At 36.6% G+C, this 27216-nt stretch overlaps 1 protein-coding gene across 2 annotated transcripts; it reads right to left on the bottom strand.

Annotated features, from left to right (window-relative positions):
- Positions 1 to 3500: 3500 nt before the first annotated feature.
- INSIG2 (insulin induced gene 2) lies at positions 3501 to 22004 on the bottom strand. Of its 2 annotated transcripts, none has more exons than XM_012724916.1 (6): positions 21945 to 22004; positions 14778 to 15172; positions 9125 to 9249; positions 5597 to 5763; positions 5346 to 5445; positions 3501 to 3979 (listed from the first exon to the last, which is right to left on the bottom strand). In XM_012724916.1, the coding sequence occupies exons 2-6, from the start codon at positions 15019 to 15021 to the stop codon at positions 3938 to 3940; spliced, it is 678 nt and encodes a 225-aa protein (XP_012580370.1). In that variant the 5' UTR covers positions 15022 to 15172; positions 21945 to 22004; the 3' UTR covers positions 3501 to 3937. The 2 variants fall into 2 exon arrangements, with proteins under 2 accessions (XP_012580370.1, XP_012580374.1); XM_012724920.1 differs by lacking the exon at positions 21945 to 22004 and adding an exon at positions 21088 to 21106.
- Between the last annotated feature and the right edge of the window lie 5212 nt (positions 22005 to 27216).

The following is a 27216-nucleotide window of genomic DNA, read 5'->3' as shown; positions in this document are numbered from 1 at the left end:
ATCTCTAGTATGTTCCAGTATTCATTCTTCACAGATGACATCTAAATCACCATTCTTTCAAAGTTCTTTAACCTCCTCCCAGCTTCCCTCACTTGCAATAAGTGATCTGATATATGATCAGGTTTTTCTCAAATATATTTCACATGCTGTTAGTATACTGTGACATATCTTAAATGTTAACATAGAATAGGTTGGAAAAAGACATTCTTCAACATGAAACAATCAAGTACACCATCTTTGTTTTCTCTATGGTTAACTAGCCCTTCCAAATGTGCTTCATATCACCAGTTACCCCCTGTCATTTCTTGATTCATCCACATTACTCTTTTGTTTTTCCTTCTCCAGACCACACCCTCTTTACCTCCTTCATCAGCTTCTCTGCCAGCATGCCAGTAAGCCTCAGATCTCTTCTGGTCTCATCATAACTGCTCCCTACATGATCTCATCCACAGCCACAGTTTCATTTCTTACTTATATTTACTGACAATTCCTTCATTTACATCCAATAACCCATATTCAAACATCCACTGCTTATTACTCATTTTTACCAGATATTCCCTATATACCTCAACCTCAACATATTAAACTAATATAACTTTACCCATTCATCTACTTCTCTGTATTTTTCTTTTGGTTTATGGAAATACCATCCATCTAGTTTCTCAAAAAAAAAAAAATCACTTGACATTTCCTCTTAATATTCACACTCAAGTCATCAAGTTGGGCTAACAGTTTGAAGTGTATATTAATGTGTCACCTCACGCTTTCATTTTCAAAGTTACCAGCATCTCAATTCTCTCACCTGGACCCACTACCTTTTTTTCCCTTAATATACAAATCCACACCAAAGAGCAGCTATTTGGGCTGCACATCAGAATCACCTTATAAACTTATAAAAGTCTTAATGATTAGGCCCTTCCTGGGGGCGCAATGGGTTAGGATCCAGCACTGCAAGTGAGCCACACCCGCTTCAGTGAGAATTCGATCCCCTGCCCCGGAAGTGACCCACATGGTGCCGCGAACCTCTCCTGTCTGGCCCTCAGCAGTGTACTCTCTAAGTCTGCCTGTTCTGCTTCCCACTCTGTCTCTGGTAAATCCTCTCACCGCCCCTGCACCTATGGCCTGTACCCCAGTTCTGTATGTATAAATAAATAAATCTTTTTTTTTTTTTAAATCTTAATGATTAGAGCCCACTCCTGATCAGTTATACCAGAATCTCTGAAGATGGGGACCAGGCATCAGCCTATTTCTATAAGACCCCATATAATTCCAATATGTAGGCAGATTTAAGACTTCTCCAGAATTAAAGAACCCATAGATTATAAGGTGCATGTGAATACCAAGCAAGAAAAAAAAAAGTGAAATTGAGTAACTTGGATAATAAAGAGAAAATCAAGTGAAAGCTCCCAAAAGGCAAGGACAAATTGCCCACAACAAGAAAGGAAATTACAGTAACAGTAGACTTATCATCTGCAACATTAGATGACAGAGGGCAAGGTTGGAGAGACTATAAACCTGGAATTCTATGGATTGCTAACCTGTTGTTCAAGAATAAGACAGACTTAGCAAGAATACATAACTAAGACTCTATGATTCATAGACCATCAACTGGAAGAATCACCTTACAAAGAAAATACTTCATAATGCAGGTAAGTGAGCTATGAGGATTACAAAGGTAGTTAATGACAGTGACCTAGTCTGGATTCCATCTAGAAAACACAAAGTGTGAAATGCATGAGCCACAGAGTTCCAATGACCTTAATGAAGGTAAAACTGTTCAGTGCAAATAAATTTTATAATGAATGTATTAGAACATTTCTAGAGAGTTGATTTTAATTGATTTCTAAGTTTCTGTAGTCTGTTTTTATGGTTAAATTTCTACAACTTTAAATAATAAAAGCTGAGCAGCACTGCCAATATAGTAATGTTAAAGATATAACATTTTCATTGCAAAAAAAAGTGATAAATTTATATATTTTCCTCATTGCAAAAGACTGATAAATTTATGTACTTTTCAAAATATCAAAACAATTTTATTGATGGCTATCAATATCTTTCCTTGTTTTATGTGTGAGCTGGAAATGATTTAATAATTCTAAAACAATTATTCAATTTCTGTAATATTAAACTTAGTTTCCTTTCATCACTTCTTGGTAAATTCAAACACACATTAATTTTACTACATTAATCCTCAGCACTATATTCTAAGATTTAGCACAGGAAAGAAAAAAAGACTCTTAACCAGGATGATGATTATATATTTAATGCATCTTGCTTTTAACAGCAATTTTCAAAGTAAACACATAATAATGGGCCTTATAACTTATTAAAGATTTATATTACTTACAAAGTTGATTCTAAAAATATACTTTATTTGCTCTAAATGAATAACATTATCTGGAAGATAGAACAATAAATTATAGTAGTACATTTACTACCACTATCGTTAAGATTGTATACATATATTCAATATGAAATCCTCTTAGGATTTTTCACACTTCCAGCCTTAAAATATAGAAGCAGATTAAATTTTGGCATACAAGATCTTATTCTGACAGCAATGGCTTTAAAACCAAAAATATCTAATTAACATTTTAAGAGAGCATGGACATATGCACACACATATATATACATATTCATGCTCTCTCACTCAATCCAACACACACACACACATACACACACAGACACTCCAGAGTATGCAGAATATACCAATTTCACCCTTGTGTATCAGACAATTGCCATCAATTTCAAAAATAAAGTTGGGGGGAAAAAAAGCTTTAAAAAGTAAATGTTGAAAACATACTTAAATGGCTCTAGTTGTTGGAAAAAAATATGTATAAAAGTATTATCAATATTTTTAATATCCATAATGTGCCATTTTGATCTATTCTTAAACAGGTTGGAACTGTTCACTAGTAAGAAATTATGTGCCCACCCATTCCCCAAATAGCATTCTAGTCAGTTGTCATATGACTCAGTCCAGTGAAAATGTTTCCTTATTGAACCCAAGAACAGGACCCAATAAAATCAGAAAGTTCATTTTGATTTCTTTGGGTTTCTTATGTGTTCCATAAAAAAGCAGTGAGCTATTGTACTGCAATGACAGTTAATATCACAACACTTTGTGGCACTGCAGAAGATCATTCTATATTTCTAAAACATATATTTACCCTAGGTAAATCCCCCAGTGGTCCTTATTTTTAATTATATATACTCTTCCAGACTTAGCCTCAAAAAAATTAATATTGATAAAAGTGCTCATCACTTTTATTTACAGTAAAATCTGTCAAACAGAAGATTATTCTTTGGATTCTCTCCAGTAATGAAAGGTTTGAAAACATTCTATTTTCATCATATATTAAAACATCTAAAACTCTGAGACAATATTAAAATAGAAACTAAGCACACATTAGGGCACCCATAACTCATACTGCTGTGATTAGAAAAATAAAAAGGCACAACAGTAAGCAAAAGACAATATATCAGCTTTCTATTTTCTATTTTTTTTTTTGGCTTTCCTCTTATTTCACTAAGTTATAAACTGTTCAAAGCATTCTTATACTCCACATGACAATAAAAGAATATTTTGGCACATCAACATTGTGATACAATATATGGTATGTTTAAAAAAATCAATTAAAAAATTTCATCTATTAATCAACATGTTTTTTAATGTAGTGCATATATATTTTACAGTTATTTAGGTCAAGTACATAAAGATTTGCTACTGATTTACAGACAAAGCAATCACAGATTGCAGTAATGTATGTGTGTGTGTGTGTGTGTGTGCGTGCGTGTGTGTGTGTATGTGTATGCGTACCCATCAAGGGAAAAATGCATTCTGGCAATTTTACAGTCCATCGTTTGTTGGCATAGCTATCATTTGCATACCCTTCTCATCTTCCTTTTCTGTACAAATGATACATTTTTGCCTTCTTCATTCTTGATGAGATTTTTCTGCGATAACTTTACATTCATACTGTAAAAAATTAAGAGAGGTAACAGATTTTGAATAGTAGACTTATTTTAAATGAAAGGTCTATGTAAACTAAAAAGCTCTAAAAGTTAAAACTTTATCAATATACATCCACTTTACTTCTCAAAGAATTTGAATGTTATATTCGCATTAAATGACAACTGTGATTATTGTGGAAAAGAAAATTCCAGAAGTGAAAAGGGTATAACCAAAAACAAAACAAAAAGAACAAAAGAGAGAGAGCGAGAGAGAGAGAGAGAGAGAGAGAGAGAGATTTGATTTCGTTATTACAAGCAAATGATGACTCAGGTCAACCCTAGAACAGGAAAGGAAGCAAAGCAGGTTGCTCTGAGTACTAAGGCTAGTCAGCTAAGGGAAGGTCATAGGTTTAAGGACTGATATAATGAATTCAGATATTTTTTTCAAATCACTTTATACTTAAAGAAGAAAAACTTGTAACATTAGCAATAGCTTCTGATGAAAACAAAAGTAAAAAAATAAAACTATAAAATATATATCTAAATTTTAAATAAAGGAAACCAGTGGCTTCAGGTAACTAGTTGATTAAATTTTTAAAAAGAAACGCATTTTCAAAGCATAAGCCACCGAATCCTCCTGTCTAGTGAATATGGCAAAAGTGACAATACTTATTCATGAAACTGCTGTGGCTTCTGAATGTTACTTTTTAGCCTGTGCTCTGTAACTGAGATAATCCTTCTTAACTAAAATGATCAAACATCTTGATTTGCCAGAAATAACCCTAATTTATATTCATTTTAGCAACAGAGTTATTAGTGGTGACTTTTCACTTTAAAATTTCCCCTTTTGACAGAGTGGAAACCTATACTTAAAAAGAAAAAAAAGAGAATAAATCATATCACTTTATGTTTGTGCAAACACAGTGTTTCTATCTCCAACTTTTAATACACTTGTGATTAAATTCTTCCCAAGGGTTTGTTTCAGTAAAAATGTAAAAGAGAAATCAAAGAATGTATGTTCAAAAAATTTTTTTTCTTAAAGAAGTACTACAGAGGCCCTCCCTGGTGGCGCAGGGGGTTAAAGCACAGCACTGAGAATCTAAAGCCGCTTCCGTATGAGTTCGACTCCCACCTGCCCCGGAGGTGACCACATGGCGCGGCAGACCTCTCCTGACCCACCCGCTGCTCTCCTCAGCAGTGTACTTTGTCAATCTGCCTGTTCTGCCCCCCACTCTGTGTCTGGTGAAGCTCTCACCGCCCCTGAGCCTCTGGCCTGTACCCCAGTTCTGTACGCACAAATAAATAAAACTTAAAAAAAAAAAAAAAGGAGGACTACAGAGAGGAGAATTTGCCTGGCATCTCAGAAAGGTATTAAACAAGCCTCAGCTTACCATTGCCAGTTGTCGACCAATGTTTCCCATTGTTATGCCTCCAGCAAAAAATATGCATGGTAACCAGGAGCGAACATAGAGAAAATCTGGAGATGTATATCTAGAATAACAGAAATATTTTAAACTCTGTTATTAAAATAATGATGATGTTGCTCTTGGAAGAAATTGGCTAACCCAATTTTAAAATGTCAATTCTGAACTCAGTTAACATTTAATTATTTAGCAAACAAGGACCAAAAAGAAATACTTACTGGTAAACACCATTATAGACTAGCAGTTGAGTGATCAATGTTGCCAGGAAAGCAATTCCTACTCCAAGGCCAAACCCACTTCTAGATCTATCAAAAGTCCACCACAGTCCAATGGAGAGTGCAGCCAGGGTGAGAGACAACTGTATGTTGTTATCAAAATCCACTTTCTGAGATTAGTGTTAAAGAGTCATCTTAAAACTTGCAATCGAGTAATATCACCTGTTCATTTTTCTAAAATAAAAGATGTCACCATTGAGAAGGGAATCAATTGCTTATTCTACAGAGCACTTCGTCTTTTAATATAGTGTATGAGATGAGATGGGATTAAAACTGTCTCTGGTATTTACGAAAGATTCATAGCAGGCATGATAATTCATTAGCAGAGTCCACCTACTTGTACGCTCTTTAAAAAAAAGCACTCTCTACACATTTGCAATTATAAGATCAGACACGTTATTTTAGAAATGGCCTCACTGCTAAAAATGTAACTGCCTCAAACACAAATATTGCTAAAGGAATATACTTTTGCTAAAAAGGAAACCAATATTACTTCTCAAACAGGCTTAGAATTACTTGAGAATAGAAGAGTTGACAGCTATTTAACAGGGCACCACATTCTTTATATGATTTACCGACAGACACATTTTATAATAATGCAGCTCTGAAACAAGAGTACCAAGGACACAGTATCCCTTTCTATTATGTCAACTGTTCCAGTTTTAATTTGTTGAGGATAAAGCCTTGAAGTGAACATTATCTTGCAACCTGCCAAGCTATTTTGGTGCCTGAGACTTTCTGGTACAGGACAGTTAGCTCAAATGATATTTTATTTCCATCACCCACTTAAACATCTATTCACAAAAGCACAGCCCTTTTCTACTCCAAAATCTCTGGGCAAAACGAAGCTTTACAAATTCAATTTTCTCATTTCTTTGCTAGAGGATTACACTAAAGGAATTAATTTCAAGTATCATTAAAAGGGCATTATCTATTTCCCGAAGGTCATATCTTGGCTCGATATCCTGTTCCCCAGGGGGACTACATATCTCACCAAACTAACTGGCCACACTGCAACTAAGGGGAAGAGAGCAGAAGTTCAGAAAATGCATATATAACCACTTTCTACTTCTTTTAACTCCCCAATGTTTACCACCATCCTCCTTTCCCTACCAAACCACCTGCTATCCTGAATACCCAGCATCTGTGGATCATTGTTTGCCACTCCTTGAAGATCATTGCTTCTTTAGGCTTGATTTATCAAGAAGCCTACAGTTTACGGGGATGCTGGCTAGAAAAGCTTCTCTTATTCTTTAACTGGCATCAAATCTAAAACTGCAAAGAAAGGTTATGAGTTCTGATGTCTCTATGCAATAAACAGCTTTCCTAACTACATTTTGATGTTTTCTGGGATCTGTTTGTCCTAACTGCATGAACTTCATTAAGAGTTTGAAGCAAAATTAAGAGGCTTCTAGGGAGACCAGGTAAAACACATCAATCTTTTAAAAAAAGCAGCATATGATCATATAAAAAGTCTATTTGAGGCCCTCCCTGGTGGCGCAGCGGGTTAAAGCACTGCACTGAGAAGCTAAAGCCACTTCCGCATGAGTTCGATTCCCGCCTGCCCCGGAGGAGACCACATGGCGTGGCAGACCTCTCCTGACCCGCCCGCTGCTCCCCTCAGCAGTGTACTTCGTCGATCTCCCTGTTCTGCTCCCCACTCTGTCTCTGGTGAATCCTCTTACCCTCCGCATCTCTGGCCTGTACCCCAGTTCTATATGAATAAATAAATAAATCTTTAAAAAAAAAAAAAAGTCTATTTGACTAATATTAAGCCTGAATTATAAATTGTGTAAATGTTTGTATGTTGTTTAAAGGATGTACAGAACAGCTTGAGATTGCTATATTTAAGAAGTCCATTCAGAGAGACTGAAAAGAATAGCCAAAACAAAGAATTCAAAATGAAAATTTTGTTTTCAGTTCCAAACAAGGCTATTTAAATTTCTTAACTTAAAAACTGTGCAACTATCTGGGACAGAAAGCTCTAATCCACAAGATAGCGAGGAATTAACATACCATGTGCTCCTGGGAAGGAGAACTTGCTCTTCCCAGACTTGAGTCAGGATCACCTGTCTGATCTCAGCTCTGTCACAGCCTTGATATATGAATGACTTAGCAAAGTACTAGCCTCTCAAGCTGGCATTTATTATCTCTGTAAGCAAATGAGGAATCACATTTTTTCCTCACTTCTAATAAGAACCTAGTCTTTTATTATCTTTTAAACTCCTCTTACCCACTAAAATTATTATAAAATCTCAAAGAATTTAGCACTATTAACAAGTTGGGAAATCCTTCAATATGGATGGAAAGAGAAAACCAAAATGCTAACAGCCACTGAGGGACTTCCAGATTCATAGATCTCTGAGGGCTGGCACAACTGGGACAGAAAAGCAGTTTGTTTTCTGAAGCTAGGACTCTGCCTTGTACCCTGGCTCCTGTTCCCCAGCTTGTCCAAAGCACCTCAGTACTCTCCCACAGCCACAGTTATCAACTCGCCACATGACCCATTCGTCTGTCTCTCCAGCTAACTGCCAGCTGAGCCCAGTGCAGTGACCAGAGGAAATCGTGGGATTCCTCCTCCTCCTCCTTGCTAGTCCCTCTACCAAAGGTTCCCACAACTTCCACTCTCTAAGCCACATTTTCTAGAAAAGAGAAGGCCAAACTGGCATTTCCCAGATACTCTCTATAAAGGAAAGTGGGGTGAAGAAGAGGAGAGGAAGTAAAGAGGATGATAGGACAAAAACCTAGCAAGGGCAAAAAACTTTTCTTCTGTGTAGGCGAAGAAGGAAGAGAGAAGAAAAAGTTACCCTATTCTCTAGAAGAGTATAAAAATACTTGCAAATCACTAAACTGAATGTCACAATGATTAAACTCTCAAACTTTTAGTTTGTATACCTTAAGAAAAAAATTCATTTTGTTCAGGGTTTAAGTTAAGATATTTCTACTTGTGTGACCTCTAAGGACATTAAGAAAAAACACGTGGTTTGTGGTGTTGAATAAAACCAATAAATGACAATTTGCCTTTAAAAACATGTATTATAGCTTCTTTGAATTAAAAACAAAACAAAGCCAAAGCACCAGAAGTTACTACATGCCCTTAATGGCAAATCTTTAATGAAGAGAGAAAAGAGAAAGAAATCCTTTGAAAATGTATCTGCTTCAATCTTAAGAGTTATCAAAAGTGCATGAAAGTAATTATGTAACCTAAACTAAGAAGAACTTGTTAATTTTTTTTTCAATGTGTGGAAGTTTCTAAGTTATATCAAAAGAGGGAGGTACAGGAAAAGCTACACCCTACTCTGTAATTACATTGCTACTACTGTGATGTTTCAACAATAGGGCTCACATTCTTTTTCTGACTAAGTGAGCATATCACAATTTGACAACAGTGAAGTTGGAAGGGACTGTTTAACCTTTGGTTTGTTAGAAGTTGCTTTGTTATTATGCATTTCATTACAGTTGAAAGGATACAGCGCTGGCGTGATTTATACCAACAAAGACGGCTACGCACCGCATTACACTGGACCACTCTCTTTTAAATTTATGTGGCTCTCCTAGATGCCTGTCAATGCAGGGGTATAATAACCCAATCACAGCTGTGGAAAAAAGAGAAAAAAAAATTAAGTTATTTCCAATGCTCTATTGGAAAAACTTAAGCCATAACTTAAGCCACCATAAGCATATGAAACATTCTTGAAAAAAGCTCTTTGATTTACTTAACACTAACTGCTTATATATCTAAAGTTATCCTCCAAAAAAATGTTTAATACGACTAAGCAAAGCATTGTAAATGGTTATATCAGTATTCTAAATTATAAGAGCTACTATTTAAGTATATGATTCACAATTTAACTGATTGGACTAGATGAATCATACCACTTTTCTACTATTAGTATCTCTTAGATTTGAAAAGCATCAAATCAGCAAACAGTTAAGCAATATTCTCCTGCAGTCATATAACCATGAAACATGCTATTAAATACCACAAGTCTAAAGAGAAGCCGAAAATGTAAGCATGCACAACAGACTTACCCTATACAGTGCTAACACAGAGGCTATCTGGTTACAAAGACCCCTTAGCTTCCTGTCCCAGGCTCCTACATCTAGTGCCTGGTCCTGACACTCCCGGCCACCCTAGTCCTCTAATGAGATTTTAGGTCACATTGCCAAAGCAGGGACACTCATAACAGAAATCTGTATGTACAATTCATTCTTCACATAGAAAATTTAAAGGAAACGTGAACTATTAGAACTATATACTTGTAGTAAAAACTTACATTCATTATTAAAATAAGAAATCATTTGAATTCATTTCTTAGAATGAACTACATTTTAGAATTCTGTCTTATTAAGTGGATGCAACATATCTGGAACTGAGATTCAAAGCATTCCCACACAAATTTTAACTTAAATATTTGTTAAACCACAAAGCTTTTTCACTTAGAGGGAGAGAATTTTAGATGCTGTTAGTAATTTTAAAAAAAAATAGACTATTTAATGAACCAAAACATTCTTCTAGAAGTTATGCCCTTCCCTGGTTTTAGCACTGGCTAGCTATATCTAGCAAATGATGCATTTAATATCCAAGAAAAAATGAAAATCAATTAATATCAAAAATCACAATGTAGCAGACCAACAGAGTAGTATTAAAAAATGGCTGTGTGAGTAGCCTTCCATCTGGGGATAAGATGCAGTATTATAGCTCTTTTCTAATCTACAAAACTAAAAGCATTCTTTCAAGTCAGGCTTCTGCGAAGTGTAGATGGTTCAGAAGTGTCAGCAACGCAGAGCTCCAGCAACTATCAGTAACTTAAAAGTTTCACATTGTATTCCCATGTAAAAGTTACTCTAAAACTTTGTGAGATTACTAACACATTTCCAGATCTTTACAAAATTAAAATGGGAACAAGCATGCCAAATAGATGAGATATAGCTAAACGAGTATTACTTTATTCTGCTCAAAGAGTCATGAAGCTAACAACTCGTGTGTCATGCTTTGCGCTCACTTCACTGTTTTTCCCTCCCATTTCTTGCTGTAAAATCAAGTAAGAATAGGCATCCCAAGTCAATTTTCCTCAGCTGAAGTCTTAAGTAAGGAATTATCATATAGAGAATACTGACATATGTGTGCAAAGATATAAGTAAGTAGAATAGACTATATTTTTATGCATGTGATGTCAGACTTGCAAGTGAGAGACAACTGAGGAGAGAAAGTGAAAATACAAGAAAAGAACTTAAACTACCAAGCTGCCAACCTTGGGATTTGCCAATAAAAATCAAATCCACTGAGTATGCATGGTTCTCAGTTGCTCACTGAGAGGGAGAATTCGAAGAAGCTTGTCACTTCCCATTAAATGTCTTCTTTCTTTCCTTTAAATAAAAGTGTGGCAGAGTCTGATAGCAAAATCTACAGCATAGCGAGGCTCTGCTCTTGAGAACTCAGCAGAAGTATGTCTGGGCTTCTTCTCTTCTATTTTAACAAGAGAGACTGCTAGAATCATGCCTGTGTAAAATCACATGCAAACTAAGTACTGCTCACTGAGACGGCTTGCTGGTGCAAAATCATACTCCTTGGGATATATTTAAGTTATTTCCCAGTGGTTGGTTACAGTCTACTAAGGACAAAAATAAAGAAGTCTGTAAAACATCAATATTAAGTCATCACTTTTTATGGAAGTACATTTAATGTAGTGATGCACTAAAAAGAACAGTTAAATTTTGCAAGGAATGGGGCTGAAAAAACAAAACCACTGAATGAGATATACTTCTGTGGACAACTACTACATATGCAGTGCTTTCATTCAACAAATGAAATCAAGTTTTCAAAATGTGTCCAATTCTTGGTAGTTGCTAGGGATTTGAAAAGGAAAAGGAAGATATGATCAAAGTCTCAAAATGACCACAGAAACAATGAAATTCAGTAATGCTTGAGGTAGCAAAGGTTGTCAACTAACAGGAGCAAGGGGAGGGACATGTGTACAAAAGCTTTCTAATCACAGGAAAGCATTAAAGAAAAGCACTGACAATGGACAAGACTTGGTATCACCTGAAAAGTATATCTTTAAGGCAGAACTGGAACTTTTAGGTCCAGAAAGACTCTGAGGAAGATATGAGTAGAGAAGAGCTAGGCCACAGAGACATTACCCTGCAGACTCTAGGGAAACAGCAAATAACGCCATCCACCATCACATTTATACCAAAGGAGGAAGCAACTGCTCTTACAGCAATAGGCATACAACACATGATAAGAGAGGAAAATGGAGGGGCAGTTACAAATCTAGAGGCAGAAAAAAAAAAGATCAAACATTTCAAGCAGTAGCTGAGAAACTGAGTCAATGATGAGACAGAAAAGATAAAAAACTTGGAAACTGGATATGGGAGGTGAGAGAGTAACCAGATTGTTGCTTGCAATCTTTGAATCAAATTTTCCCTTCTCCAGTGATTTTACCTATAATAATTGGCTTTTTTTTTCTTATTTGTTCTTTAGAAAAATTCCTTTGTGACCCTCAATAATGTTCATGAGGTTTCTAACTCCAGTTCCTATGCACTGCATACATAAAAAAAGTTAATCAACTGGAAACACCAGCTACAACTAGAGAACTAAAAGAGAACTAAGAAAGGAGTTCAAAAAAGGTTTACCAGAGTTTTCGACTAGTCCTTCCAGAAGTACCATCAGCAAATTTTGTAGGATTGGGTGCTACAGAGAAAGCTAGTTAAGTAAGCAAGGGTCTGTTCTGTTTACATGCAAAAGTGGTGTTTTGCGAGACCTTCCAAAAAGAAATTACTGAGTCTATGAATATTACTGGACAGGAGAAATCAAAGGATAATTACCAGTTTTTCTTACTTAAGATGATAAGAAACTAGAGCACTTTGAAAATGCATATCAAACAATACACATAACACATACTGTCAAAAACTCATACACTAAGTGTCTTAAATCGATTTTCTTTTTTTTCTTCTGTATTTTCCACAAAATATCAACAGGAGAGGAAGTGGCAGCAACTATGCAAGAATCCATTGTCCATCTCTGGCAACTTACACAAATCTGGTATCTTCATCCTCATCTCTTAAATTTATTTAACCAAATCAGTAGCAGAATTAGCTGGAATCTAGATTGCCTAATGTCTTTCTACTTGTATTTGCCAGGTACCTGCTATTAGAAGAAACTTTTAAGCAAGAAATGTAAATACAAATCCTTAAATGAAAACATATGAGGCTCCATTTGTAGGTATGACAAAACCAGCTGCTGAGAAAAGGGAAGAATGTAGAGACAAGGGGACCAAAATGTAGTATGACCATTTGGAATTTTTTAACCCTAAATATGTGTTTATAGAAAAAGTTCCCACATCCCAGGAGATGCAGCTCCTGTGCCTCTTCATAACGTAAATACAGTGAAGCCTCAGTCAAGTTCTTGTGCTCCTGCCCAGAATGGAAGGTAAGAGTGTATTCCAATTAAGCCCAGCGCTTAGTCTGAAGGCTTCAAAAGAGGCACCCTGAGAAGAGGTAAATGCGGGTACTACCTCTTTCCCCTTCCTGGACATGTGATATTTGATCCAGCTGTACTAGACACTGGGTTTTGGGACCCCTGGACTCACTGATTTCCTCTCTTCATGTTGTCTCATGACCCCAAAATTGGCACAATGCCAAACATCTCACTCAGTTTCTCTACAGACTCTTGGGTTTAAGAGACATTCCTTTTATCTAGTCTGAACAGACATATCCTTCCAAATCCCAAAGGACTTCTATTAGTAGCCAGACAGCAGCCATAACATAGGAGAAAATAAACAAAGAATTAGAAAAAGATGTTGGAAAAACTTTATTTTTCACTTTTGAATTTAAACAAAGGAAAATACATGAGGGCTAGTAGATAGAACAGAGAATGATAAAATATAATCTGTGCTTTCTTCTTTGTCTGCACTACTTTGCCTATTCTCTGGGAGAATAATTATCACCCTAGAGAACTAAGAATCAGTGTCTTCACAACTTCTTTTCTACTGAACACTGTTACAGTAAGTCCTCACTACATAAATGAAACTGAAACCTAATACAACAAGGTCCGTCCATCATTCCTGGAATTATGTAATTGTCTAGGAGGCTTCAGCACATTCCAAACCACCCAGTACCTAACTCCTTACCCTCCAACTTCCAGCTCTAGATGTAAGCCAAGAGGATTTAATTTTATGGCAATGTATTTGTGTATGTTAAGCAAGAAATACCAAATGGGCAAACAATTCTTTTCCCGCAATCAAAATTCTCTTCTACCACACAATGTTGACTTTTTCTATATCTTCATTAGCTCTATATCACTAGTAAAAGCTAAAAATAGCTATCCATTATGGAAGCCAAGCATCAACAAGTCATTCTTAAATGCTCTACCTTATCTACAACACATTGTCCACCTAAAAGAGAATTAAAGCAACTGGATAACTGGATAATAATGATGATAAGCAGAGAATCTACTTAATTGATTTCTTTATGTAGCTTTCTTCATATACACTCAAAAAGACACAAAGTAAAGAAAACCTAAGCAAAAAATCTAAAACACAAAATTTAATTGAATAAAACTATTCCACCTTTCAAGTTTTTGATCTACTTCAAAACATATGTATCAAGCCCTTAAAATTAAATAGTGGTGATCATCATCAAAATAAGATTTATATGAGATGGACTGAGGTAAGGAGAGAATTAAAAAGTTAAAAGTCTCATAGCAAAGGGAATAAAGATTATTTTTAGGATGAAATTTTTAAAGTTCATAGGTCAGATAGAAACCAGACACAAGATTATTTACTCTGTGATTTCCTTTATATTACACTGTAGAACAGGCAAGAATAATATAGTGACAGAAAAACCAGTGCAAGCCTGACTCCTGGCTTGCAGAATGAATAGCAAGAGAACACAAGAGAATGTGCAGGTGATGGAAATGTTCTGTAGCTGGATAGCAGTGACTACATGACTAAATGCATTGTCTAAACTCATCAAACTGTTCTTTTAAGACAGATACATTGTACTGTATTCAAATTATTCCTCAATAAAGATGATTTTTTGAAATGCATTTCTCAGAAAACATCCACCTTCCTTTATCCTATTTCCTTTCTTAAGCATTACAGAAACAACTTACACATACCTGAAGCTGTGCCACAACACGGTGGTACCCACCATGCTGAAGAAAAGATGCTTGCAATCACATCAGGTGGGAAGAGAGTCACATTTCTTTGAATCTGAAGCAAATTTAACACTAATGCAAGAAATACTCCAATAAAAAACAGCACTACTCCTCGAATCATCAAGTTCACACTTCGGCTAGTGATGGATGAGATATAGGGGCCACGCTTTTTAGGCCCAGATGATTCTGTCTCTCCTTCTGCCATGGTTTCATAAGTTCAGTAAACAGGCACCAAAAAAAAAAAAAAAAAAGCTTCCCAGCTGAAAAGCCTGTAGAATTGTCTGTAGAACCAAAGTAGATTGACTGGCGTTTCAACAGTACCACATCTCATCCTACAATAGGACCTATCAGGAATCCTGCAAGAGATAAGAAAAAAGAAATCAGCATGTGCCTAATAATTATACAAATGTCCTGTTCTTAATACTAAACAATTTAAAAGAACAAATAATAAAATAACCTTCCATACTTATTAAAATTAGCTTTTTGCTAAGATGAGGTTTAAAAACATTTTTATATGCATGATGTAATTTTAAAAATGTTCTATTTGGTGCCCAAAAGTAGATGACTGGATCAAAAAGATTTGGTACATATACACAATGGAATATTACACAACTACCAAAAAAAGGGAAAACACATGTCTTTTGCACCAACCTGGATGGAGCTCGAAGAGATCATGCTTAGTGAGATAAGCCAGAAAGAAAAAGCAAAATACCAGATGGTTTTGCTCATAGCAGGAGTATAATGGACCAGGCAAGAATATAATAAGAATAATGAACAGCCATATACCAGAGACAGTTTGTGGGGGTGGAGTGGGGAATGGGATCAAAAGGGGGGGAGGAGAAGTGCACGGGACTATGGTGATGGCACTTGGGTGACTTGGTGATGGGAAACCCACAGGGATTACAATTGAGATGAAAAAAAAAATGTACAAAATGATGCAAAAATAAACTTATATTATAAAAAAAAAAAAATGTTCTAGTCGGGGCTCTCCCTGGTGGCACAACGGGTTAAAGCACCGCATTATGAGGCTCTCTGAAGCCACTGCAGGCAGCACGAGTTCGATTCCCCACCAGGGAGCTAACCCACATGGTGTGGCAGACCTCTCCTGGCCTGCCCTCTGTTCCCCTCAGCAGTGTGTTTCAGCACATCTGCCTGTTCTGCTCCCCACTCTGTCTCTGGTAAATCCACATCTCTGGCCTGTACCCCAGTTCTATGAGCATAAATAAGTAAATCTTTTGAAAAAATGTTCTATTTGGGCCCTCCCTGGTGGCGCAGCGGGTTAAAGCACAGCACTGAGAAGCTAAAGCCACTTCAACATGAGTTCGATCCCCGCCTGCCCCGGAGGTGACCACATGGTGTGGCAGACCTCTCTTGGCCCGCCCGTTGCTCCCCTCAGCAGTGTACTTCGTTGATCTGTCTGTTCTGCTCCCCACTTTCTCTGGTGAATCCTCTCGCCACCCCTCCACCTCTGGCCTGTACCCCACTTCTGTATGCACAAAATAAATAATTATTTTAAAAAAATGTTCTATTTGTATTTACTAGGTCAGAATAAGTGACTTAAAGATTAGTAGTAAAAAGTTTGTCCCACTTTAACAAAAAGCAGAGTAAGTTATCAGAAATATTTTGATATCTTTTCACTAGAATTGGAAGATAAAATTCCAGATTTCTGATTCTTTATCTAACTCACCAAATCCATCAATTATAGCAGACTACTTTATACTTTATAGAAAATTAATGAACTCTACTGAAAATGTACTATTCACAATAAAATGTGACTTGCTATGAGTACAGAGAGGAAGAAAAATGACCTGTTAACAACAAATTTAAAAGGAAACTTGTACTCCCAGGTTTACTGCAGCACTACTTACTATAGCTAAATTATGGAAACAACCTAAATGTCCCAATTCAAATGAGTGGATCAAAAAAATGTGGTATATATACACAAGGGGATACTACTCTGTGATCAAAAAAGATAAACTCATGCCATTTTTAGCAAAATGCATGGATCTTGGAGAGATAACACTAAATGAAATAAGAAGGATGATAAATATTGGGTGGTGTCACTAATGTGTGAAATAAAAGTAACTAAATTAATAGTCAGATAAAGACAAGCTTAAAAACAAACTCTTCATAGCTGACTACAGAACTAAAACACTAAGGCAGGGAAGGATGTATATGTGGAATGGGTACGGGGGTGTTAAGAACAAAGAAGGAAGGAAGCACAGTGGTCTATGATGGTTAGAATATGGGTGAGTGTGTGGTGGGTGCCTGATGGTAGAATACCCAATTGAAAATGGGTATTGAGCAAAATACTCAAGTAAAAAATGCATTAAAATAAATAAATGTGATGTTGAGTAAGCAACTGTGCTTAGTTTGTCCTTTTTTATGTACCTGGACACTAACAAGTAAATACAGTTATTAAGTCCATTTTACAGGTGAGGCAAAAAAGCAAAGGAAGTTAAGTTACGTGACCAAGTTTATGAGTAGCTTAGCAGGGATTCACATCCAAGTAGTCTGACTCCAAAGACCTCTAAAAGCCATTTTGTTCAGCCTCCCAAATTGCTACCTATTCTTCTGTGTTTTCTATAAGTACTAACATTTTTTTTAAATAAGAAAATACAAAAGGCTTTTTCAAACTTACTCTTATCCCACCCAATAATAATCTATCTTGAGGATACTCACAAGTAAGTACATAAATCATCTTTCCTTTGAATTTCAAAGTAGTTTATTTAAAACCTTAGTTTGGCATTTCTAATAGCTACCTCATAATGATATGTATAGTTGCTTTATGGATTATAAACTTTTTATGTAGGTCTTATTCACTACCAAGTCTCCACTGTGCCTATGTACTACAAAGGTACAGGACAGACCACAGTAGCAACTCTACATAGTCATATTTGTTTAGTTAAATTGATTTAACTCCTTTTGAATAAAACTACACAGCACCAAACAGGTCTTTCAGAGGGCAGCCCTAGCACCTCACTATTTAAAATACATTTTCTCTGAGTTTTTAAATTTAACTATCTTACAAATGAATTTTGGAACAAAACCCAGGGGTAAATGGGAGGGGAGGTGGCTTACTTTAGAAACAATTAGTATGAAATTCGGAGTATTTATAAGTACTCAATCTGTAAGTTCTATGGAATAAATACTAGACAACAATGAAATTTTTACTGGCCCTCTACCACACTCAAGGGGGAAATCTGTCCTCAAAATCTACTTGATCTATAGTTTATCAGAGCTCTACTGCTTAGAAGAATGGGGAAAATACACTCTAAACACCAAATGAAAATTCTCAGGAAACATCTCCTGCTGACCTGATCTATAGTTTATCAGAGCTCTACTGCTTAGAAGAATGGGGAAAATACACTCTAAACACCAAATGAAAATTCTCAGGAAACATCTCCTGCTGACCTGATGTGTTTTCGTACCCTGAATATTGGTATGTCATGTTTCTAGTCACTTTTAGCAAGGAAAAAAAAATCCTATGACAACTTACATACTATATAAACTCAAAACTTACATACAAGGTGAAGTTGATATACAAATCAAGAGTTTCACTTCCAAACTTCCAGATACTACAACCAACCCCCCCTTCTGCTGTTAAATGATCTACTAGAGGGAAAAGTACATACTCCAACAAAGCAAGTAACTCAACTTCTTCTAGTAAATCATTTATGTTTTTGATTTTTTTCCCAAAATTGAATCAATAGCAAAGGGTATTTTATGTCACATAATGGTTTTAAAAGTGCAAAGGAACTTTAATTTTAAAAGGTATTTCTGCTATGCTAAGCTTTGTCATACAATCACTCACCAGTATTTGTCAAAGGACACTGGCATTTTGGGTAACAATTTTTTGCATGGCATGGCCCTATCGCCCTAGTATCCCTTGGCTGAAGTCCACTAAATGTCAGTGCACACCCTCCACCCACCATTGGAGACAACCAAAAATGTTTCTACAAGTTTCCAAATATCTCCAAAAGTAACAAATCTCTCCCACTGAGAGTCAATGATTGCTAGAGATTGTCCTTATTATTTCAAGGTTGCTAGGCACTTTCTATACTGGTCATTTATTGGGTGGCAAGTATTTATTCAGTAGCAATGCTTGTTTCTAGCTTCTGACTTCACTCTACTTATTTCTTTTAAAATAACATACTTGTTAGATGTTTGTTTGAATGATTGTTTTAAAAGCTTATTTTTTTTTAATTCTAAAAAGCTAATTATGTGACCCCAAACAATACAATAGTACATAATTACAGGAGCTAAAGTATGTATTAAAATGCATTAGAATCACATTATCCTAAATTTTAAAAATAGAGGGAAACCAGGAGATTATCTATTACAGGTGGTATATGAGACTGATGCAAAGCAAAACCAAAACAATCATGTATACATTTCTTTTTCTGGGACATAAGTTCCACAATTTATATTAAGTATTGAGTCCACAATCTCCAAGAAGAATCAGTGACCAAATGGTTCCTCATTTCAAGAGCAAATTAATGAGACCCAAAGTGGTCGATGAAGTGACAAGATCAAGACCTGCACTTCAACCTGAAACTACAAACACATCTACACCTGGAAATGACCAGATTATCAAAGGGGCAAGAAAGATCATGATAATATTAAACAAATCTTAGTGAAGTGGGTTATTTAAAATGAAAGCTCTTGGATTGTTCTGATATTTGGTTTTTTGATTATGTATAGATACTATTTTCTTAAAACAAGTGTAACTAGCTCATTAAATATCACTCTTACAACAATGATAAATTTGATTTTCTAAAATTGTTCTAAAAATATGCATTTGAAAAATTTTAATTATTCAAGAAATAATTTGCTGATGAGGGAAGAAGGTTCTGGAATAAAGATATGCCACTTAGAGTACAGTAATTTAATGGATCTTCAACAGTCCTGGCACCTAGGAAGATGCTTTTAATCCCCATTTTACAACATAAAAAAAGATTAAGTCACTTTCTGAAATCATAAAACTAATACCAGGTAGCAAGAGGACTAGCCCCAAGCACTCTGGCTCCAAGTGCAGTGTTTCTTTCCATTTCACCACATTGCCTCCAACTACAAATACTGTACAAAAATAATTGATGTGCTGCACAAGAAACAGCTTTTAAAGCCATGTTGATTATCTATTCTTAAAACCAAAATTATGCTCTTTTGTAACAACTGACAAAAAACTTCTACCTGATACAAAACTTCTACCTCGACCTAGAATTCTATGAAGTACTAAAAAGAAAAACAGCTCAAATAGTTTGGACAGTTCAGTAACAAAACATGAAAACTGGAAAAACAGTACTCCAGGTTTATGACTGTCTGTTACTGGATTAATGTTATTTTTACAAAGATAAAAGAGGGTTTAAGTGATTCTGGCCTTTGTGGATAAAAATCAAAGTTTATGATTTCAACTGAAGCCACTTCCATAAACAGGCATTTAAAAACAAACATATAAATAAGATCACCTGGTAACCTTAGAAGCCAGCTATAGTTTAACAATTTTAACACCCTCAAACCAAACAAGATCATTAATCTTCCAATAACTGACAGTTTGCTCCCTGGGATTGCCCTGTCTCTTCAAGGACTTAGGTCAAATAGGTTACTAAATTTTTTTCACCATATGATTTTTTAATTAAAAAGGCATTCCCAGAATAAACATTAACATTAAGAACATACTAGATCAATGAAATCGTTTAACTTTCCTTAAAGAAAAGCACACAAATATAAGTCATAGGCTATCCATACTTAAAACTTCTAGGAAGAAAGTACTTACTTTTGAAGACTGCCAACTCATCTTTCCCTCTACATATTAAAACCCAAACACAGAAACCATTAAGCAAGTACCATTCATATTCCAGTAAAATATACTGTTTTTAAGGGTCAAATCTTTGTCCCTGAAAAAATTACTTTCATATTTGGAATAGTTTTCTGGTAACAACAAATACAAACTATCGTTTAACTACTGAATTACATAATATTCTTTCCCATTCAGCCCCACATGCATAAAAGCAACAGTTGTCAGTTTAAGAATCAACCTCAGATCAAAAATATACTATTTAACATAATGCCTAATGAAGGGAGAAGAAGAATAGAAGGTTAATTTTGTCTGTGGGGCCTCTATTCGTGGGGATCCTATCTTTTATTTGTACTCAGTGTTTCGCTAGCAGGGTCAAACCCCTAAAGTTTGAAAACACAATGTAGCCATTACTCACTGCCTTTATTTCTCCAGAAACTAGGACTTGAGCTTGTCTACCCTTGCAATCCTCACCTCCATTGCACTAATGACCCAAGTCAGTTTCAGAGTCCAGCTGTCAAGTCGATCATTTCCTTCTTACAGCACTTTCTCATCAGTCCTACAAAATAGTAAGCCCTTCATGGTACATTAACCTGGGCTATCCAGTTAACACCATACTTCTATAACTTTTTTCCACAACACTAACTGGTTATTATCATTTAAGGTTTAGCGCTTTTCTCACATCCCTCGTCCCGCATCACCTACTGTTTCCCTTTTCCAGGTTGTTAATCCCCATTAACCAACTTAAAGTCCCAGTTACTACCAGCAAACGACTGACAAGATGCTCCTTGCCACATACCTGCGGCAAAGGTTTCCAATTCCAATAAAAATGCCCAAGTTCCACTCCTCAACCCCAAACCAACAAACATACCTTTTCGCGGAATCTAAACGTAACTACAATACTTACCTTTACAGACACATCCCCCTCCGAGCCAGAGTCCTGTCTCCCAGGCTACCAGCCTCCCAAATCCTGACAGTTCTGTGCCTGACAGCACGCTGACCTCCACCCCCATTTGATCTCCAGGGTCGCCCTTGCCGTCGCCCTCCGGTTTTCTTTTAGCTAGGCACTCTTCTACTCTCCGGTGAGCCTCGGCCTCTCCTCTGGCCTCTACCCGACCCTGTTGACCCCTTTCGGACCTAGCAGACCCTTCTCCAGGTAAACCGAGACTCTAGCCCTTCAGGCCCCATCTGTGGTCCAGGCTCCCCGCACTTGCCATCAGAGAGCCAAGCCTGCAAACACAGCATTAGTCCTCTTCCTGAAGGCCACCCCTTCCTCGGACCGCTTCCCTCTGCACCAAGTCACCCACTGCGCCGGAAGACCCCCAACTCACCCCCGCCTCCGCCATCTTCTGAGACCGGCCCCCGCCCCCCTCCGTCTGTGCCTCCTCCCCTTCCACAACTCCGCCCAGGAGACACTGCGCTTGCGCACCCGACGCGGCCGAGCTCATACGGTCGGGGCACAAAAGCTTCCGGTTTCTACCGACCCTGCTTACTGGACCGGGGCAAAAAGACTTCCGGCCTCTGCAGAATTATGGCTGGCTGGAGGCGTGGGCCGTCTAGGTTGTGGGAGGTGGCCAGGATGGCTGTTTGCTGAGTGACCCGGCAGTCGGGGCTCGTGACGAGTGTCCAGACCCTGTGGGCGGTGTCAGGGAATCGCGCGTCGAGACACGCACGCTCGCCGGGAGGCGCGGCCCATGGCACTTCCAGCTCAGCCCGGTGGAGAACTGTCTTTCGCGCCAGGCTGCCACTTTCTCCTGCTAAGAAGGCGGATTCTCAGTACCTGTGTGTTTACCAACCTGTCCTCTTTACCTTTTCCCGTCCCTGCCAAGTGTTAACTTGTTTGGGTTGGAGAGGATAATTGATATTTCTCCTCTCCTTCTGCAGCATTTTCTGCGGTTTTCATTGTTAATCGTTCCCCAAGTTCGACCAGGTAAAGCGGTCGAACAATTTTCATTGGAAGGGCTTTAGACAGCTTTAGACGATTACAGCAAGACGTTTAAAAAGGAAAAAAAAATGAACCTATAATTCCTTATTTGTCCTGTCCGCGTTGTAATATAATATGGCTGTGTTCAAGTTACAGTGGCCTTGAGGAAGTTTTAACTGAAATTTCAATTTAGAATAAGCATAAGCTTTGCAAGAGTGTCAGTTGGTGAAGTTCCTTTGTTTTTTACTTTGAACTGATAAACAATACATTGGATTCTGTTTGTGACCTTTTTATAGGTACACTTATATCCAAAAGTTGAGGGAGAAATTGAATTTGCAACAAATTGAGCCTAAACAAGTATTCATATGAGCTTTCCTATTTTCTCTACTGTTTCCAATAACTATTAAATTTCTCTCCTGTAGATTTTTACACTACGGTTAAAAGGGTTAAAATAATAATAATAAAGTCCTGGGTCTATTGTACTGAATGAATAGTAAGTTAACAAAAGAGAAAAGCACCCAGAAAGAGAGAAGTAACTTCAGAGTGTCCTGACATTAAACATCAATCATTCTCCAGCTTTTGAAACACTTAGGAATTGGCTTCAAGAACATTATTATGAAAAACTTAAGCCTGAAGAGGTATTAATTTTACTTTATATATTTATTGATTGCAAGGAGGGACAAAGGATAAAAAAACTAGGGTACCAAAAACAATGCAGTCACTCCTACTGCAGTACAAGACAAAAAAATACATAATCTTTAGAAAATACGAAGAGCCACTGTCTTCTGGTTAGGTTTAAGGACAGTTTTCTTGGAAGATCAAGTCTTTCGTGGCTGTTGAGGATTAATGGGCAGATAGGCATTTTGGTTGGAGCTCAGAGTTGGAAAAATAGATTGTAGGGCTGCAGTGTGAATGAATGTATAAGACAATGGGCTCTGAACCGTGAAGTTCATGAATTTGAACTAAATTCTTATCATGAAAACATTCAAAGCGCAAATTAATGAAGCCAGGCTATGAATTGATTGAGAACATGGAGAAATCAGAATGACTTTGGGCTACTTTGAAGTCGATGTAGTATGGTCCATAAAATACTGATAAAGAATTCTTGAAAATTGATTTGAAAAGAGCAAGTGCATGATCATGTTGAATAAATTCATTTTTCTAGGTTTTTCCCCTCCCCTCTAATTTCTAAAATGAGGGATTGGTCTATATTATTGCCCTTGATTCAAGACACCCTTTCCTCCAACACTTTCACAGGCAAAAATGATAGCAATAATTTGATAATATTGTGACTTCAGAGAATAGTTTTTTCCACTAACCTTACAGGTTCTTTGATGTCCCAGTAGACTGGACCAAAAGGTAAATAAGAAAACAAAACTTTCTTTACTTAGCTAATACAAACACCCACAACCATTTATTTCCTTTATTGAAATAATCTAACAATTATTATCCAAATAATTGTTTTTTGATGAAAGCTTTGATGACAAAGTTTCCAATATACTCTAAGAATCTTGAACTTACCCAAATTAAAAAACATTAAAAAGTCCCTCCCTGGTGGCGCAGCGGGTTAAAGCACCGCACTAAGAAGCTAAAGCCACTTCTGCATGAGTTCGATTCCCGCCTGCCCCGGAGGTGACCACATGGCATGGCAGACCTCTCCTGACCCGCCCGCTGCTCCCCTCAGCAGTGTACTTCGTGGATCTGCCTGTTCTGCTCCCCACTCTGTCTCTGGTGAAGCCTCTCACCCTCCGCATCTCTGGCCTGTACCCCAGTTCTGTATGAATAAATAAATCTTTAAAAAAAAAACATTAAAAAATCCTCATTTGGGGGGTGGGGGGTTAGTGTTTGATGTAGATACATACATATAGAGAGAGATAGTTGAGAAACATCAAAAGTCAAGGAATTTTGCCATTTTGAAGTTACAGGATGGATCATTAATTATCCATTCATCCCTCAGCAACTATCATTGGAGTCACTTCTAGGTAGTAGTTGAAATCATGATTTTCACAATGTATATTATGCATATTTTTTTTTAAAAAGACACTAGAGACTGGGAAGAAAAACCATAAAACTTTATATTGCCATGTTTGAACTGTTCAAGTTTTTTTTTTTATCTACAGTGATATTAAACATAGTTTACATAGTCTATGATGAGTTTTTAATACTTCTCAGACTTTTCCCTGACCATGCAGCAAATTAAACAGATACAGGACCATGAATGCAAACCAATTTTAAATATCAACTGCACAAGTAGAACACTGTATTTGTATCTTCAGAAATGTAATAGACATATCCTAGAACAGTGTTTCTACACATAAATAATTTTCATGTCCCAGCTTTCAGTTATTTTGATTATTTTACTTCAATCTACAAAAATTACAATGCTCTAAACATAAAACAAGATAGAAAATTCAGGTCATATTTATAACACAAAAAATGCAAAATTATATGTACAAAAATGTAAAATAAGTAACTTTCAACTTATGTAATATGAAAGGTGTTTTGGTAAAATTGAAACATTTTAATAATGTTGAAATAACTGATACAGAATGAATTTTTCTGATACAAAACATGCTTTTAATACTGTATGTCATGTGATGGCTCCATTTTCTCACAACTTCCTGTTTTTAAACCTCATTTGTACAATCAACCTTACCATTATTTGACCTTCATTTGGAGCAAATGATAACTTAAATATTTCCCTGTTTTTTTTTTCAAATCATGATAAGAGAATTACAAACTGATCTTAGCAATACATACCCTGTTAGAATGTATTTAATACAATCTGGAGCATATAATTAAAATGGCATCATTTCATAACTCTCCAGAGAAATTATGGACTCCTGAGAATATATCCATGCCCTCTAAAGATTCACAAACTTCCACTTTAAAAAAAAAATCCTAGATTATCCAGTATTTTTTATAATTTATGCCTTGCAAAATTCCTGAGCATAAATCCCCGATTCCCAAAATAGAATGAATATTAACAGAACTTTTTCTTGGTGGGACGTGGAAGGAGGAGTGGATTTGTTTTCCATGTTCATACTTGGTAAGTGCTGCATTATTAAAGATTTTCAATATGGGGATTCTGAGACCCTTTAATATATTAGTACATAATTTGTCCCATAGAACATTTGTTCCCCACCACCACCACCTAGCCCTGTCTTCAGAAGATCTCATAGGGCTTACAGTTGACTATGTTATTATAAATAGATTGTCAAATAAACAGTCCTATCTAATCTACTTAGAGGGAGTTAAAATAATGAAGTGGTATTTTATTGGGGAAATATATGAAAACTTCATTAAATCCTCTATCATGTTATCAATCATCATCCGTTCTACACAGAAAATACAAACATCATCAGGCAGATGGCATCTTTCCTGTGCCTTGTATGCTGCCTGATTCATAAATATTTTGGTGATTAATATTTTCTTGCCTTACTTGTTTTATATTAATAGTGTTTGATGCTTTTTGATTTCATAAACTACATAGTTTCTGGAGAGAGGACCATAGTCTCAAAACTGTTTTAATGTAGTCTCACACGTTTACCCTGAAGTCTTACAAGGAAATTTGCCATAGAATCTGTACTGTCCAGGTCCTCCCTGATGGCACAGCAGGTTAAAGCACAGCACTGAGAACCTAAAGCCACTTCAGCATAAGTTTGATCCCCACCTGCCCCGGAGGTGATCCACATGATGTGGCAGACCTCTCCTGACCCACCTGCTGCTCCCCTCAGCAATGGCCTGTTCTGCTCCCCACTCTGTCTCTGATTAACCCTCTCACCGCCCCTGTACCTCTGGCCTATACCCCAGTTCCGTATGAATAAATAAATAAAATCTTAAAAAAAAAAAAAAAGAGAATCTGCACTGTCAAATACAGCAGTCACTAGTCATGTGCAGCCACTTAAATTAATTAAAACTAATTAAAAATTCAGTTCTTCAGTTGCATTAGCCACATATCATGTGTGCGGTAGCTCCCTGTGGACAGTGCAGTTTAGAGAATACTTTTTCATCACATGAAGTTTTACTGGAAAGCTCTGTATTAGATGATTTATATAAATTTAGCTTTCTAAAAATACTGACATGGTAGGGGGAAAATCAATATAGGTGAAATGAAATCATTACCTACCAGCAATTTGTCCACCTAAAATTTACAATCTCTTGTAGATGTTGAAGACAGAATTATATAATCCACAGAATCCCAGTGGTTAGGAAAATGTTTGAGTTACGACATTTTGAGCTTTTGCACTTGGCACCAGCCTATTCCAGCAGTACGTGCCAATTGCAAAAGTCATTTTGGTTTTGCAGAAAGAATCATAAGTAGGTAGCGTGTAGAAGGTCTACAACATTTAATGTGGGCCAGGTCATAAAGAAAACCATCCCAATGAAAACAAGAGACTTTGTTGAAATACAGACACATCTCAAAGATATGGCAACTCCAGTTTCATTCACTGCAATAAAACTAGTCACATGAAGTTTCCCAAGGCATGTAAAACCAAGTTTTACACTATCGTAGAGTTTATCTAGAGAGCCTGTATTATATCTAAGAACAATGTCCATACTGCAAATGTGACAGACACAAAGGGAACACTATTGGCAAAAGGGACTGGTAAGATTTGTTGGATACGGCATTGCCACAAACCTCCAATTTGTAAACAAAAAAAACCCAGTATTTGTGA

Source organism: Condylura cristata, unplaced genomic scaffold (assembly GCF_000260355.1).
Source record: "Condylura cristata isolate star-nosed mole 26May11 unplaced genomic scaffold, ConCri1.0 scaffold00002, whole genome shotgun sequence".
In the NCBI taxonomy this organism is placed as follows: Eukaryota; Metazoa; Chordata; class Mammalia; order Eulipotyphla; family Talpidae; genus Condylura; species Condylura cristata.
The sequence above is the reverse complement of the archived record's forward strand: the minus strand, read 5'-3'. Positions and strand labels throughout refer to the sequence as shown.